Below are 15,409 nucleotides of genomic sequence, written 5' to 3' on the forward strand. Positions count from 1 at the left end.
TGTGAAAGAATGTGAGAGAACCAGACAAATGTCTACAAGTGGAACAATTGACCTTGCCTGCATCAAAAATGTGACACCTGTGCAGTTTTATAAAATCTGGTCATCAACATCGAACAAGATGAACTGGGAGATGTTAACTTGCCAAAACATTGCTGATGCTTCAGGGAACACAGAATTTCTAATTATTGCAAGTGGACTAATTGTCATTGAGGAGTTGATGCCTGCAGAGAGATGTTGAAAAGTTACAGGTCATATTGTTCAAGGACTTAACAGCAAATTGGAGAAAGCTGACTTTCGTGTTGTGCCGCATGTTTAGTGGGCTGTTCAAAATGGTTCCAGTCGAGTCGTCGTACTGTCAAATGACACAGATGTTATTATTGTGCTACTTAGATTTGTTGCAATGATCATAAGACAGTGATTATTAGAGTTATGGATACGGTATGGAATAGGCGAGAAAAGACACTTAATCCTGCTTCATATTCTGTACAAGAAACCTGATCCAGAGATGCCCAGTATTATCAAGGCACACATTCTTACGGGTGATGACATTATGAGCAAAATTGGAACAAAGCTTGGAACTTTAACTTCTGAAACTGTGAAGTTTCTAAAAGGATTTGCTGAGACAGAAGAAAAATGTGACTTTAAAGACATAGAAATATACCTTGTGCTTGTGTGGAAAACGAGTTCTGACTGTCACACATATGAGGATCTTTGGTACAGTAAGTTCGAGAGATCAGTCCCACTAAGTGACCTTCCACCGACGTCATATTCTGTGCTTGGACACATTAAAAGAGCATTCTACTTAATCAGACGATGTTTAAATGGTTTGAATAATGCATATGTAGAGAAAGATATGTATGAAATTGGTTGGGAAGATATTGATGGGGTGCTAAAGGCTACGAAATTTCGAAAGCATCTACCCACAGAATTTACACTTGCATGTACTTGCAAAACCTGTGCTCCAACAAGATGTCCTTGTCGATATGCTCTTATCAAATGTTCATCATTCTGGAAATGTACCACAATTGATTTTCCGAAGCTAATAAGGTGAACTATGAAAATGTGTCTAAAACCGGAATGATGAACATTATTTTTTCCTAATCAGATCATAAACTTTGTTTGGTGTTTACATATGAGGATTAAAAACCGTTGTTTGTTTTATTTCTATATCTGTCTCTTCTTAGTCTGTTATAGCCTCCATTTTGGAAAATGGCGGGCAGGTTTCTTTGAGGAGTTATTTTTGGTCTGTATAAGACAATTTGACACCCAGAACCTATATTTTCATACCAAAATGAAGTACGTAGGTCTCATGGTTCCTATTAAAAATGGGGTCTTTGGTTGGCAGTCAGGTTACCCCCTGTCCAAGCAAGGACCCTCACTCTAGTCAGGGTAAGTCACACACAATCCAAATTATCCTGTGCCCACCCTCTGGTAGCTTGGCACTGAGCAGTCAGGCTTAACGTAGAAGGCAATGTGTTAAGTGTGCAATAAATCATGCAATAACACATTGCAAACACCACAAAAATACACCACACGAGTTTAGAAAAATATAGACTATTTATCTGAGTAGATTAAGGTCAAAATAAAAGTTGAAATATCACTTTTGTAATGATAAGATTAATTTTAAGTTCTTAAAAACAACAATGGTCTCTTTCAAAGCACAAAGTACCTGGTTTTTCGTCAAAATGACACGCTCGAAGACCCCAGAGGAGGAGATGCGTTGAAAAAGGTAGGTGTGTGTCGGATTTCTGGACATGCACAAACAATGCTTCGATTCTTTTCCATGCGGCAAGGGCTTTGCGCCAAATCCCGGCACGCAAGCTTGAATCCTCATCGCGATGTGTGGTCTTTTGGCGCCCAGGGACAATGCGTGGAAATCCAGGGCGCGCAGGACGAAGTCACAGGTGCTGCGTCGATCAGGTGGGTGTTGCGTCAGAGTTTGTCGCATGGCAGGTGCTGCGTCGATTCCTCTTGCAGGAAGTCGGGTTGCATCGTTCTGGCGCCATCATGAGTCGATCCAGTGGGCTGTGCGTCGAAGTTGTGGTCGCAACGCTGGTGCTGCATCGATCTCCACTCGGGGAGTCGGGCTGCGTCGTTCCTTCCGGTTAGGCGATGTGGGTATCTCCCCCCAATCAGGCTGCACGTTGTTTCTGGCAGGCTCTGCATCTATTTTTCGCCGCACAAGGAGTTCTTTGCAGAGATTAAGTCTTTTTGGCCCTGAGACTTCAGGAAACAGGAGGCAAGCTCAATCCAAGCCCTTTGAGAACACTTCTCTGCAGAGCCAGAGGCCAGCAAGGCAGTAGTCCTTTACAGCACAGCAGTCCAGGTGAGTCCTTGGGCAGCCAGGCAGCTTCTCTTGGCAGGTTTGCAGGTTCTGGTTCAGAGTTTCCTTCCCAGGATGTGTCACTGTTGGTAGGGCCAGGGACCCAGTTTATATACCCAAATGTGCCTTTGAAGTGGGGGAGACTTCAAAGAGTGGCTTACAAGTGCACAATGTCCCCTTTCAGTACAATCCTGTCTGCCAGGGTCCCAGTAGGGGGTTTGGCAGTCCATTGTGTGAGGGCAGGCCACTTCCTTTGAAATGTAAGCGTAAGACCCTCCACCCTTCCAGCCCAGGAAGACCCCTTCAGTATGCAGATGTGTGCAGGTGTGACTGAGTATCCTGTGTTTGTGGTTGTCTGGGTGAAATGCACAAGGGAGCTGTCAATTAACCCATCCTAGATGTGGATTGTAAGGCACAGAAGGATTTAAGTGCAGAGAAATGCTCACTTTCTAAAAGTGGCAGTTCTGAAATAGTAATATAAAATCCAACTTCAAGTCAGCAGGATTTTGTATTACAATTCGTGCCATACTAAATATGACCTGTTTAGTCCTTTCTAATCAGAATCTTCCACTCAAGCAGTTTATGAGGGTAGCCTTAATTTTAGCCTATGAAAGGAGCAGGCCCCACAGCAGCGGAAAATGAATTTAGGAGTTTTCCACTACTAGGACATATAAAACACACAGATATATGTCCTGCCTTTTACCCACACAGCACCCTGCCCTCTGAGGTACCTACGCCTACCTTAGGGGTGACAAATGTAGAAAATGGGGAGTTTAAAGCTTGGCAAGTACTTTGAAATGCCAAGCCGAAGTGGCAGTGAAATTGCACACACGGGCCTTGCAGTGGCTGGCCTGAGACATGGTTAAGGAGCTACTTATGTGGGTAGCACAACTAGTGCTGCAGGCCCACTAGTAGCATTTAATCTACAGGCCCTGGGCACATGTAGTGCACTTTACTAGGGACTTCCCAGTAGATCAGATATGCCAATTGGGTATGAACCAGTTACCATGATTTAAGGGAGAGGGTATATGCACTTTAGCACTGATTAGCAGTGGTAAGGTGCGCAGAGTCCTAAAAACAGTGGCAAAAAGTTGGGGGTGACCACCCTAAGGCTGTCAGGTCTAACAGTTCTGAAATATTACATCATCACTGCAACACATCCGTCAATTTTTAAAAATATTGTCCAGAAAGAAGGAGGTATATCAGGGGGCCGTATTAAGTAATTGCATACAATGAAGGAATGGCCGAAGGATGTGGTGGTAGGATTGGCCAAAAGAAGAAAAGTTATAAAAGAGAGACACTGCTTGTGGGAGAGTTTCTGGTGGTACTGGGTAAAGTACAGGAATTGCACAGGCCAACAAGCGGTAAGTACAGGAAGCCTGTGAGATTAATTTGTCTTATGTAAAAGAAGCATGAAAGAGCAACCTACAGCATAGTTAGGATTAATCAAAAGCAAATGTGACAAAAGTGGGAGTGTATATAATGGCGAAAGTGACATGCAAGATCAGCAGAAATTAAGGAAAGAAAATGAGACAAAGGTAAAAAGGAGGAGGTGAGGTCATCCTCGGAAAATATTTGAAGGAGTAGGACTTTGCCAGCCACCTTGAATACTGAACGGACCTAAAACGGAGCTCTTGTTCTGTTCTGTGTGATGGCCTGGCACTTGGCTTAGGAGCTAGAGGGTATTGCGGTGCCCTTAAAGAAAAGTGTTAGCAGATGGTGCCACATGGAGAAAGAACACAAAAGGCTAGATCCTTGAGGAGAACAGTGGGCAAAAGCTGGCTTCTTCATTGTTAGTATTTCTTGGATATTGCCTATTTTACTACTTAGTCTGTCATTACCAGTAAGCCAGACGTGACTTTGCAGATGAACACTGTATGGTCACCAAATTGCTGAAGTGGGTTAATGCTGCTGCACTCAGCCCCATCCTGCATCAGGTCTCCCAGGCCTAATGTATCCAAGCACAGAATTATTGGGCCTGCAGTTTACGCACCAGATTATACCTGGCGCTTTTGTTACACTTAGAACAATACGGTTAAGAGCCCCCCTTCGGGGGAGCCCGTTAGGCATTGCAGCATCGGCCTGACGAGGAGCTTTCCCGATGATAAAGCCAGTCATCCAATGTGATGCTTGAGGGCTCTCGCTCCTGTTGGATTAGCTTCTCTTTCTTTAATTGGAACAGTGTACCTGTACATATTCTTTGCATATATGTGTACACATTTGGTAGGACTAAGTCTGCTAAATAAAGTAAGAATGTTGGTTGTAGGTTATTGACTTGCTACTTGAACAAAATGTATGATGTAGACAGTTGCTCCAGTCAGCCGCCACGTACACTTTTAATCATATGCCACTTAATAGATGGGCAAGATAAAATTGGTTGCTCCTACGAATAAGAAAAATAATCATGATTATACAAGTGATAGAAAAGAATTTATGAATTAACAGGATGGCATTTTTTTTTCTTCTCCATTTTAGTACCAGTCATCGATCTGACAAAAGCGAATTTAGCATAGGAGAAGAAATAGAGGAAGACTTTTCAGTTGAAATTGAAGACTTCAATGCTAGTGATAACGTAAGATACATTTTTGGTTTGCAGTATTGCAGTACGTTTTCTTTATTCTCTCTGTATGTGGGTATGACATTGCTAAAGAATGCTCATCTAGAGCTGAGAAAGATGTACGTAGTATTAATATGCTAATACCCTTGGCTTGACCATTTGTGACATTTTGAGACTTCAGTACTTTAGGGACCCTTTGGAACTGTTTCAATTAGTATTGTTAATAACAATATCACACACACGTATATCTGAACCTTTATCCATATAACACATTTGATATCATAGTTCTTCAGAGACTTTTTCAAATAACCACATTTTCCAATATGTATTCCACATGAGCGTGCGTAAGGGATTTCACAGTACAATAGTGAGCGACTTGAAACCATTGTATTACAATATTACTTTAAAATTGTGATCCCCATTTTATGCATGTAATGCACAAAAGGGGAATGGATCCTCTTTCTGAAAAACTTACAAGTACATCTGTGAAACAATATAGCTCTGGCCATGGTGAATGCTGTTGCAAGTTTAATGTGGACTGAAGTGGTACTTTGTCACTGTGCGTGTGTGCAGTCTCTTGGGCGCCTATAAGGCACATGAATGGGAATGATTGTTTAAAGAGGCGGCTGATGAGTCTTTCAAAAGACTGAAAGAATAAATAGCTGCAGCCCAATTCTTAGGTTTGTTCATCCTATCTAAAGTGTTTCATCAGCAGCTATCTAGTCGGGTACCCCCTATAGTGCACTGTTCTCTCGTGGTGATGGTCGAGTTTAGAGTGGCTAGAGTGTGTAGTGATTTTTGGAGACCTGGAGAGAGATCAACTTGTAATAATGGTTCTTTGCCAGGGGACACTAATCACTAGTTATAAGCACTGATTGTCACACCCACATGCGGGTTCGAAGAGCGTTTTTGCAAGTTAAATTATATTGTCTGTGTAGGCCCGTTTTGGAAGAAGAAAAGTGCATATACATAAATAACAATGGGCTATGCAGCCTAAAGAAGGCTAGAAATGACCACCTTTATTTTTTCCTTTAAAAAAATATCTGATACTGTAGGAAAATAGTCCCTATACCTAAAGTGACTACAAATATCACTTACAGCCCTCTTGAAAAATGGAAATAAATAAAGGGAATGCAGAGTTATTCTCAGAGGTAGGCTGCACAAGCAAAGCAGAAAACTGGCACTATGCCTTAGTATGGAGCCCCACTTTTCATCCACGATCCCATCATGCCACAGAAGTGACAGGTCAGTTCATTTTTCTAAGTACTGACAACAGGATCCAGGAGCACTGAGCTCTGCTTTTTTGGCTTTTTCCTCTTAAACTTTTAAAACCTGGTTTAATCCACCTCACCCAAACTCTTAGGACAACAGAGGGTATTCACCTAGTTTCTGACTAGAATCTTTTATTTTTCCCAGATAGAATGTCTTTGCTTTTTGTCAAGTGCCCTGCCTGTGACACTAAGAAAGCCCATTCAGATCCCCACACCCTCTTTATTATATGCCTTCCAGAAGATCACCAATATGAAGACTGCGAACATTGATAATAACGTTCTTGTGTGTCTGATTATTGCATTTATGTTTTACAATGTCCCTGTGGGCTGCAATATGTTGGAAGCACTATTGGTCCTGTGAAGAAGAGGGTTCTGGAACATTATAGAGCCACCGGATATAAAAGTTGAAGGAATGTGCCCAGAAACCACTTTGGTATTATAATCCACTGGAGTAAAATCATGACTGGGACTATGTAAACAACTTCTAAGACATAACATAATGGCAGCGCTCTTAGCTAGATTTTCAACGGGGAACGCAAGTCCCTTTTCACTTACAAATACCATGATTAAAGAGCAATGAAAAAAACGTATTTAAGCACCTGTGTTTAAATGTCCTTTTCACTGCTGGCATTTGAGAAAGGCAGGTTGCCGAAACGCGTCATGCTGGGGAGATGAAATTAATGTGGCTGTAAATTCCAAGAGTGCTCCGGGAGGCTCTGAAGGGGAGCCTGTTTGATGTCTGTATTTCACATGCTTGCTGCTTGCATGAAGGAGGCACCCATCTGAAAGTGTTCGGTAACATTAGCAGCTTTTGTGGAATGAAATAATTGTTGTTACCAGAACCACCGTAGCCCTGCCAACTCGGAAATATATGCTTGCTGTTAATTCAGGACATGACTACATGGATTAGCGTAAGTTACTTAACAAACGCTTTCAAGCATGGAGTAAAATTATGGGCAAAAATACGGCTTGATGAAAAGGAATAGCACATTTATTTATGAAGGGACATTGACATGCTTTGAAAGACACGATATTTAGCAACAGTGTTTAAACTGAGAGTGCACCGGATATAAAAGTTGAAGGAATGTGCCCAGAAACCACTTTGGTATTATAATCCACTGGAGTAAAATCATGACTGGGACTATGTAAACAACTTCTAAGACATAACATGATGGCGGCGCTCTTAGCTAGATTTTCAATGGGGAACGCAAGTCCCTTTTCACTTACAAATACCATGATTAAAGAGCAATGAAAAAAACGTATTTAAGCACCTGTGTTTAAATGTCGTTTTCACTACTGGCATTTGAGAAAGGCAGGTTGCCGAAACGCGTCATGCTGGGGAGATGAAATTAATGTGGCTGTAAATTCCAAGAGTGCTCCGGGAGGCTCTGAAGGGGAGCCTGTTTGATGTCTGTATTTCACATGCTTGCTGCTTGCATGAAGGAGGCACCCATCTGAAAGTGTTCGGTAACATTAGCAGCTTTTGTGGAATGATATAGATATAGATATATATAGATATAGATATATATAGATATATATATATATATATATATATATATATATATATTCGGTGAAGAAGTATTTTCGAGTCACAAGACCGAGGGACTCCTCCCTTTCGGCTTTGTTGCGCATGGGCGTCGACTCCATCTTAGATTGTTTTCTTTCCGCCATCGGGTTCGGACGTGTTCCTCTTCGCTCTGTATTTCAAATCGGGGAAAGTTAGCTAAATATCGAAAATTTGACGGTATTGTTCTCGTTCGGTACCGGGTTAGTGTTATTGTATCGGCACCGACAGCAGGAGCGCTCCTGCGGCACTTCGGGGCTTCCGTTCTTCAGCGGGGCCTGGTCGGCCCGATCACATCCATTGTCAAAGACTAATGGACCGGACCCCCTTCCGTCCGAAGTGCCATTCGAAGTATCCCTATACAGACCAGCACCTGGTCTGTAATCTATGTTTATCACCAGAACACAGGGAGGATACTTGCAAGGCTTGACAAGCGTTTCGATCTAAAAAGACCCTACGTGATCGAGCGAGAAGACTACAAATGGCGTCGACACCGAGAGAGCAACTCGACGTCGGAGAGGAGGAAAGAATTTCCATCCAGGGGTCTGACTCGGACGAATCCGAAAGTGACCGAACCTTGACGGTGCAGCGCACAGTGAGTAAACCTGCCCCGTCCAAAACTCACACAAAGATTTTTAAGGCCAAGGGGACGCCACCGCCAGCAGGCCATGGCTTAACCCATCGAAAAGAAGGTGACCATACATCGGCACCGAAAAAGGCCAGAGATTTGCCGAAGACTTCCGACTCCGGTCGAGATTCCGGCACCCAACGATCTCGACACCGAGAGTTCGACTCACCCAAAGCGAGAAAAATATCATCGGAACCGAAAAAGACTTTTCTGAAACCTCGGTACCGAAAAAAGCGGCTTCGGAGCCGATAAGAAGCTCTTACCCAGAAGATCAAGGACTTTCCAGCCAAATGAAGGAAAGACATAGGTTTGAGCAGGAAATAAGTATGGACGAACCGGACCATACACAAAGGAGGTTGCATATCCAGAAAGAGACTGGGAAAAGACAAACTCTCCCTCCAATTAAGACCAAAAGAAAACTGGCATTTCAGGAGACAGAAATGCAGCCGAAGGCGGCTAGAGAAAAATCCCCACCACCAAGGTTTTCACCACAACCTTCCCCACCACACTCACCATAACTGTCTTGTGTGGGAACACCCCCAATGCAGTCACCCACACATACAGGGATGACACAGGATGATCCTGATGCATGGGACTTATATGATGCACCAGTATCGGATAACAGTCTGGATTGTTACCCAACAAAGCCGTCACCTCCAGAGGACAGTACTGCATATACATAGGTACTATCCAGGGCAGCTACGTTCCACAACGTAGCAATGCATTCTGAGCCAATAGAGGATGATTTCCTGTTCAACACCTTGGCATCCACCTACGCTTCCTACCAGAGTCGGCCAATGCTCCCGCGTATGCTCAAACATGCAAAACAAGTATTCCAGGAGTCAGTTAAAGGAAGGGCTATCACGCCTAGGGTGGAGAAGTACAAGCCTCCCCCAACAGATCGTGTGTTCATAACACAACAACTAACACCGGATTCGGTGGTTGTAGGAGCAGCAAGAAAGAGAGCAAACTCTCTATCGTCAGGAGACACTCCACCGCCTGACAAAGAGAGTAGAAAGTTTGACGCAGCGGGCAAACGAGTGGCAGCACAGGCAGCCAATCAATGGCGGATCGCTAATTCGCAAGCACTACTTGCTCGCTACAACAGGGCACACTGGGACGAGATGCAACACATTATACAACACTTGCCCAAAGAACACCAGAAACGTATCCAGCAGGTTGTGGAAGAAGGACAGGCAATCTCCAACAACCAAATAGGGTCCGCACTAGACTCGGCAGACACGGCGGCACGAACAGTCAACATTGCGGTAACCATTCGCAGGCATGCATGGTTAAGAAGCTCTGGATTCAAGCCAGAAATCCAACAAGCGGTGTTGAACATGCCATTTAACCAAGAACAATTGTTTGGGCCGGAAGTTGACACAGCAATTGAAAAGTAAAAAAAAAGACACGGCCAAAGCCATGGGCGCGCTCTATTTCCCACAAGTCAGAGGCAACTTTAGAAAGCCACAATTCGGAGGAGGTTTTCAAATGCAAACACCAGAGCCTTCCACCGCACAAACCAGACCCACCTATCAGGCACAATACCAAAGGGGAGGGTTTCGTGGCTCCTATAGAGGAGGACAATTCCCAATAGGAAGGGGAAGTTCCAGACACCCAAAACAAGCCAGACCAAACAGTGACTTCAATGTCACAAAACCCCAACACTCATCACCAGTGGGGGGGGAGACTGACCGCATACTATAAAAAATGGACACACATTACCACAGACGCATGGGTCCTAGCCATTATCTAACATGGTTATTGCATAGTATTCACAAATTTCCCGCCAGATGTGCCACCAAGAGGACACAATCTGTCCAAACAACACTTAGACCTATCACAAATAGAAGTACAAGCATTATTACAAAAACAAGCAATAGAGCTAGTACCCAAACATCAGAAAGGAACAGCCATCTACTCACTATATTTCCTAATTCCAAAAAAGGACAAAATGTTAAGACCTATCTCAGAACACTGAATCTCTTCATCAAATCAGACCACTTCCACATGGTAACACTTCAGGACATGGTTCCGTTACTAAAAAAGGAGGACTACATGTCAACATTGGATCTCAAGGATGCGTACTTTCACATACCCATCCATCCTTCTCACAGAAAATACTTAAGGTTTGTAATACATGGCGTACACTATCAATTCAAAGTGTTACCGTTCTGGATAACAACGGCCCCAAGGGTATTCACAAAATGCCTAGCAGTAGTAGCCGCTCACATAAGGAGACAGCACATGCACATATTCCCATATTTAGACGACTGGCTAATAAAAACCAACACTGAACAACAGTGTCTTCTTCACACGCAATAAGTCATAGAAACTCTACACAAACTAGATTTCTCTATAAATTACCAGAATTCACATCTGCAACCATCCCAAATACAACATTACTTGGGAGCAACACTCAACACACAAGGCAATTGCCACTCCAAGCCCACAAAGGGTCCAAGCGTTCCAAAATATAACATCAAGCCTACAGTCAAACCAACACTACACATTAAGGTTTGTAATAAAACTTCTAGGCATGATGTCTTCATGCATAGCCATTGTCCCAAATGTAAGATTACACTTGCGGCCCTTACAACAGTGCCTAGCAAAACAATGGACACAAGCACAGGGTCAACTTCAACATCTAGTGTTGATAGACCGTCAAACACACTTCTCGCTTCAATGATGGAACCCTATAAATTTAAACAAAGGGCGGCCATTCCAAGACCCAGTGCCTGAAGCTGTTATCACAACAGATGCTTCCATGATGGGGTGGGGAGCACACCTCAACAAGCACAGCATACAGGGTCAATGGGACAATCAACAAAAACAACTTCACATAAATCATTTGGAACTGCTAGCAGTGTTTCTAGCATTAAAAGCATTTCAACCACTGGTAGCCAGCAAACACATTCTTGTCAAAACCGACAACATGACAACAATGTATTATCTCAACAAACAAGGGGGGACACACTTGTCACAACTGTGTCTCTTAGCACAAAAGATTTGGCATTGGGCAATTCACAATCACATTCTCCTGATAGCACAATACATACCAGGCATTCAGAACCAGTTAGCCGACAATCTCAGTCGAGGTTACCAGCAGACTCACGAATGAGAAATTCATCCCCAGATCCTACAGGATCACTTCCTCCGCTGGGGCACACCAAACATAGACCTATTCGCAACAAAACAAAATGCAAAATGCCAAAACTTCGCGTCCAGATACCCACACCCTCAATCCAAGGGCAATGCACTATGGATCAGTTGGTCAGGGATATTTGCTTACGCTTTTCCCCCTCTCCCACTCATTCCTTATCTGGTCAACAAACTAAGTCAAAACAAACTCAAACTAATACTCATAGCACCAACCTGGGCTCGCCAACCATGGTACACAACACTGTTGGACTTATCAGTAGTACCTCACATCAAATTACCAAACATACCAGATCTGTTAACACAACATAAACTACAGATCAGACACCCCAATCCAGCATCGCTCAATCTAGCAATCTGGCTCCTGAAGTCTTAGAATTTAGACATTTAAACCTTACACAAGATTGTATGGAGGTCATTAAACAAGCTAGAAAACCTACAACAAGACATTGTTACGCAAACAAATGGAAAAGATTTGTTTGCTACTGCCACACTAATCACATTTAACCACTACATGCCTCCACAAAGGACATTGTAAGCTGCTTATTACACTTACAAAAGTCTAATCTAACATTCTCTTCCATTAAAATACATCTCACTGCAATATCTGCCTATCTGCAGATTACACATACTACATCGCTTTTTAGAATCCCAGTCATTAAAGCATTTATGGAAGGACAAAAGAATCATACCCCCAGGGACACCACCAGTACCTTTGTGGAACCTTAATATTGTATTAACACGACTCATGGGACCACCATTTGAACCCATGCACTCTTGTGAAATGCAATACTTGACTTGGAAAGTAGCCTTTCTAATAGCTATCACATCACTTAGAAGAGTAAGTGAGATACAAGCATTTACCCTTTTTACAAATACATAAACATAAAGTGGTTCTCCGTACAAATCCCAATTTCTTACCAAAGGTCATATCACCATTCCACCTAAACCAAACTGCGGAACTCCCAGTCTTCTTTCCGCAACCAGACTCAGTAGCCGAAAGAGCCTTACATACATTAGACATAAAAAGTGCACTAATGTATTACATTGACAGAACAAAAAATTTCTTAAAACAAAAAATTGTTTGTAGCCTTCCAAAAACCTCATGCAGGTAATCCTATATCCAAACAAGGCATCGCCAGATGGATAGTTAAATGTATTCAAACTTGCTATATTGAAGCAAAAAGAGATTTACCTATTACACCACAAGCACATTCCACTAGGAAGAAAGGCGCCACAATGGCTTTTCTTGGGAATATACCTATGACAGAAATTTGTAAGGCAGCCACCTGGTCTACGCCTCATACATTCACTAAGCATTACTGTGTAGATGTGCTAGCAACACAACAAGCCACAGTAGGACAGGCTGTATTAAGAACATTATTTCAGACAACTTCAACTCCTACAGGCTAAACCACCGCTTTTTGGGGAGATTACTGCTTGTTAGTCTATGCACAGCATGTGTATCTGCAGCTACACATGCCACCGAACGGAAAATGTCACCTCCCCAGTGTACATCTGTTTGTGGCATGAGACGTTGTAGATTCACATGCGCCCTCCCACCTCACCGGGAGCCTGTAGCAGTTATTAGTTGAATGAAAACTGTAAATTTGTAAATAAATATTCTTTTGATACACATTACGTACATACATACCTACTCCATTGCATGGGCACATCTAGTATACTCACAACTCCTACCTCACCCTCTGCGGGAAAAACAATCTAAGATGGAGTCGACGCCCATGCGCAATGGAGCCGAAAGGGAGGAGTCCCTCGGTCTCGTGACTCAAAGACTTCTTCGAAGAAAAGCAACTTGTAACACTCCGAGCCCAACACAAGATGGTAGGATAATGCACAGCATGTGAATCTGCAGCGTCTCATGTCACAAACAGATGTACACTGGGTAAGTGACATTTTCCATATATATATATGAAATGTATTTTGACTAAACCATCATGTAATTTCCCACTAAGAGAGGATTATTTAGACCCTGCGACTCTTGTGGGAAGATGGCCTACATAAAAACTGCATTTTCTTCCTTCACCCCTCAAAACCGGTGAGAGACTTAAAGATTTGCTGCACTTTTTCACAAAAGACATAAAGAGACAGAGATGCTAGACTTTTATTATGGCTCCAAAAGATACATTCTAAGGATTGCCCTCTCTCTGAGAATGGTGATGGGTCCTCAGAGACAGAAAGTTCATGAAAATGTGAAGTATCTCCTGGAAAAGGGTCTCTAAGTTCACATAGGGTGAAAAAGAAATGTCCTTAGGAGCAATGTAAAAAAGAAGAGCGTCCTTCTACCTCTAAAAAAGAGAAACTTTCCTCGGGAAAAGTTCATTCTGAACCCTGCACTCCTTCCACCAAATAAGCTTCTTTAAAGAAAACGTGCAACTTATTTCCATTGTCAAAAGAATCTACTTTGACACTCAACTTCAAAATTAATTTTCTCATCTACATCACCATCGTCAAGCGATTTTTTTTATTTTTTTTATTACTGCTTCTACCCCAACGGTGGCTAGAGCGACATTTAGTACTGCGACCTCGCCGATGATTATATCGTCGTCTGCAACAATTATAACCACCAGGATACTTCCAAAGCAGAGGACTTGAGGCATCATCACCGTCCAGAGCGGCTGTCATCTCAACAAAGAGATAGTCTACAGGCCCATCAACGAGAGGCACCCCATCGACTCAACACCATCTGTTGACAGACCTACTGGCAACGGCACCATTGGCACTGTTGACGAAACAATAGTCGACGAGAGAACCGCGATCAAGGTAGACGAGAGACCGATCGACAATATCATCCAAATTCACTCCAACAACAACAAACTTCATTCACACAGTTATCGCTGATCACAGTTGAACAGAAATAGGCACCGGTGACTATTTTACCATCTCACACTTCTCCTAGTAAAGTTTTACGTGCTCCACCAGCTCATTTCGTGGATGACGATGATTCTGAGGATGAAGGTCTGTTTGGTGTGGTACAAAGCCCATCTGAGCTGCACGTAAAGTACCATGAGGATGAGGAAGATCATCAACTATACTATGATGAGCATTATCCTACAGAATACTCTGGTGATAAGCAGGAACATTATTCCACGTATGGAGACAAGGAACAACCTGAATCTACTGTTCCGGTTCATTGTCTTGTAAGTAACTTACAACACATGTTACAGGACTATTAGGGTCCCGGAATCAGAAACAGCAACTTGTTTGCCACATGCCAAAATAAGTACCATCTCCTCCAACCCATTCCCCTGTATTTACTGCACCATCATACCACTGCCAACAATGGCTGCTACCCCAGCTGACTCTCCAGTGGATTAACCTCCTTCTAGTGATGAAGACTGGGATGAAGGAAATATGAGAGATTCCTCTTTGGCTGTCAACAAATGGGATGACTCTCATATTCAGACACCACCCCACTGCCAGAGGACATCAGTTGTTTCATTATCTTATGGAGTGAGCTGCCAAAAGATTTAAACTACCCATGATAACCAAATAGTCAATCTGTTTTCTATACGACTTTAAGGAACCCACCAAGACGTCTGTCAGAGCAATCCCTATCATAGACTTTATATGGGAAAGAGGCCTAAAGGTAATGAAGAACCCAGCAACGGTCTCGGCAGTACTCCCTAGGCTGGACAAAAAATATAAAGCGCCTAACGACTCTCCAGCATGTTTGGTAGGACAACTTAAACTGGACTCTATAATTTCGCAAGCAGCCCAACACCTTTTTAAAAATCCATCTACTCTTCTTTCCTCTACACCAGACAGAGATGTTTGTAGGTTGGGTAGCATTGAGAAGCGCATCTCTTCCATGGCATCCCTTACTGTCTGAGCAGCACACTCCCTGGCAATCCTCGGCAAATGTGGTTGGACATCACTACATACATTG

General features: G+C 43.0%; 1 protein-coding gene across 6 annotated transcripts in view; it reads left to right on the forward strand.

Annotated features, from left to right (window-relative positions):
* The window catches only part of CEP43 (centrosomal protein 43), a 292,488-nt gene that overhangs the window by 245,881 nt on the left and 31,198 nt on the right, over positions 1 to 15,409 (forward strand). For all 6 annotated transcript variants that reach the window (XM_069234521.1, XM_069234520.1, XM_069234525.1 and 3 more), the window contains one exon: positions 4,799 to 4,895. In XM_069234521.1, coding sequence (XP_069090622.1) covers positions 4,799 to 4,895 — 97 coding nt within the window. The remainder of the gene's footprint in view (positions 1 to 4,798; positions 4,896 to 15,409) is intronic.

The sequence above is a fragment of the Pleurodeles waltl genome, chromosome 5 (genome assembly GCF_031143425.1).
Source record: "Pleurodeles waltl isolate 20211129_DDA chromosome 5, aPleWal1.hap1.20221129, whole genome shotgun sequence".
NCBI lineage: Eukaryota > Metazoa > Chordata > Amphibia > Caudata > Salamandridae > Pleurodeles > Pleurodeles waltl.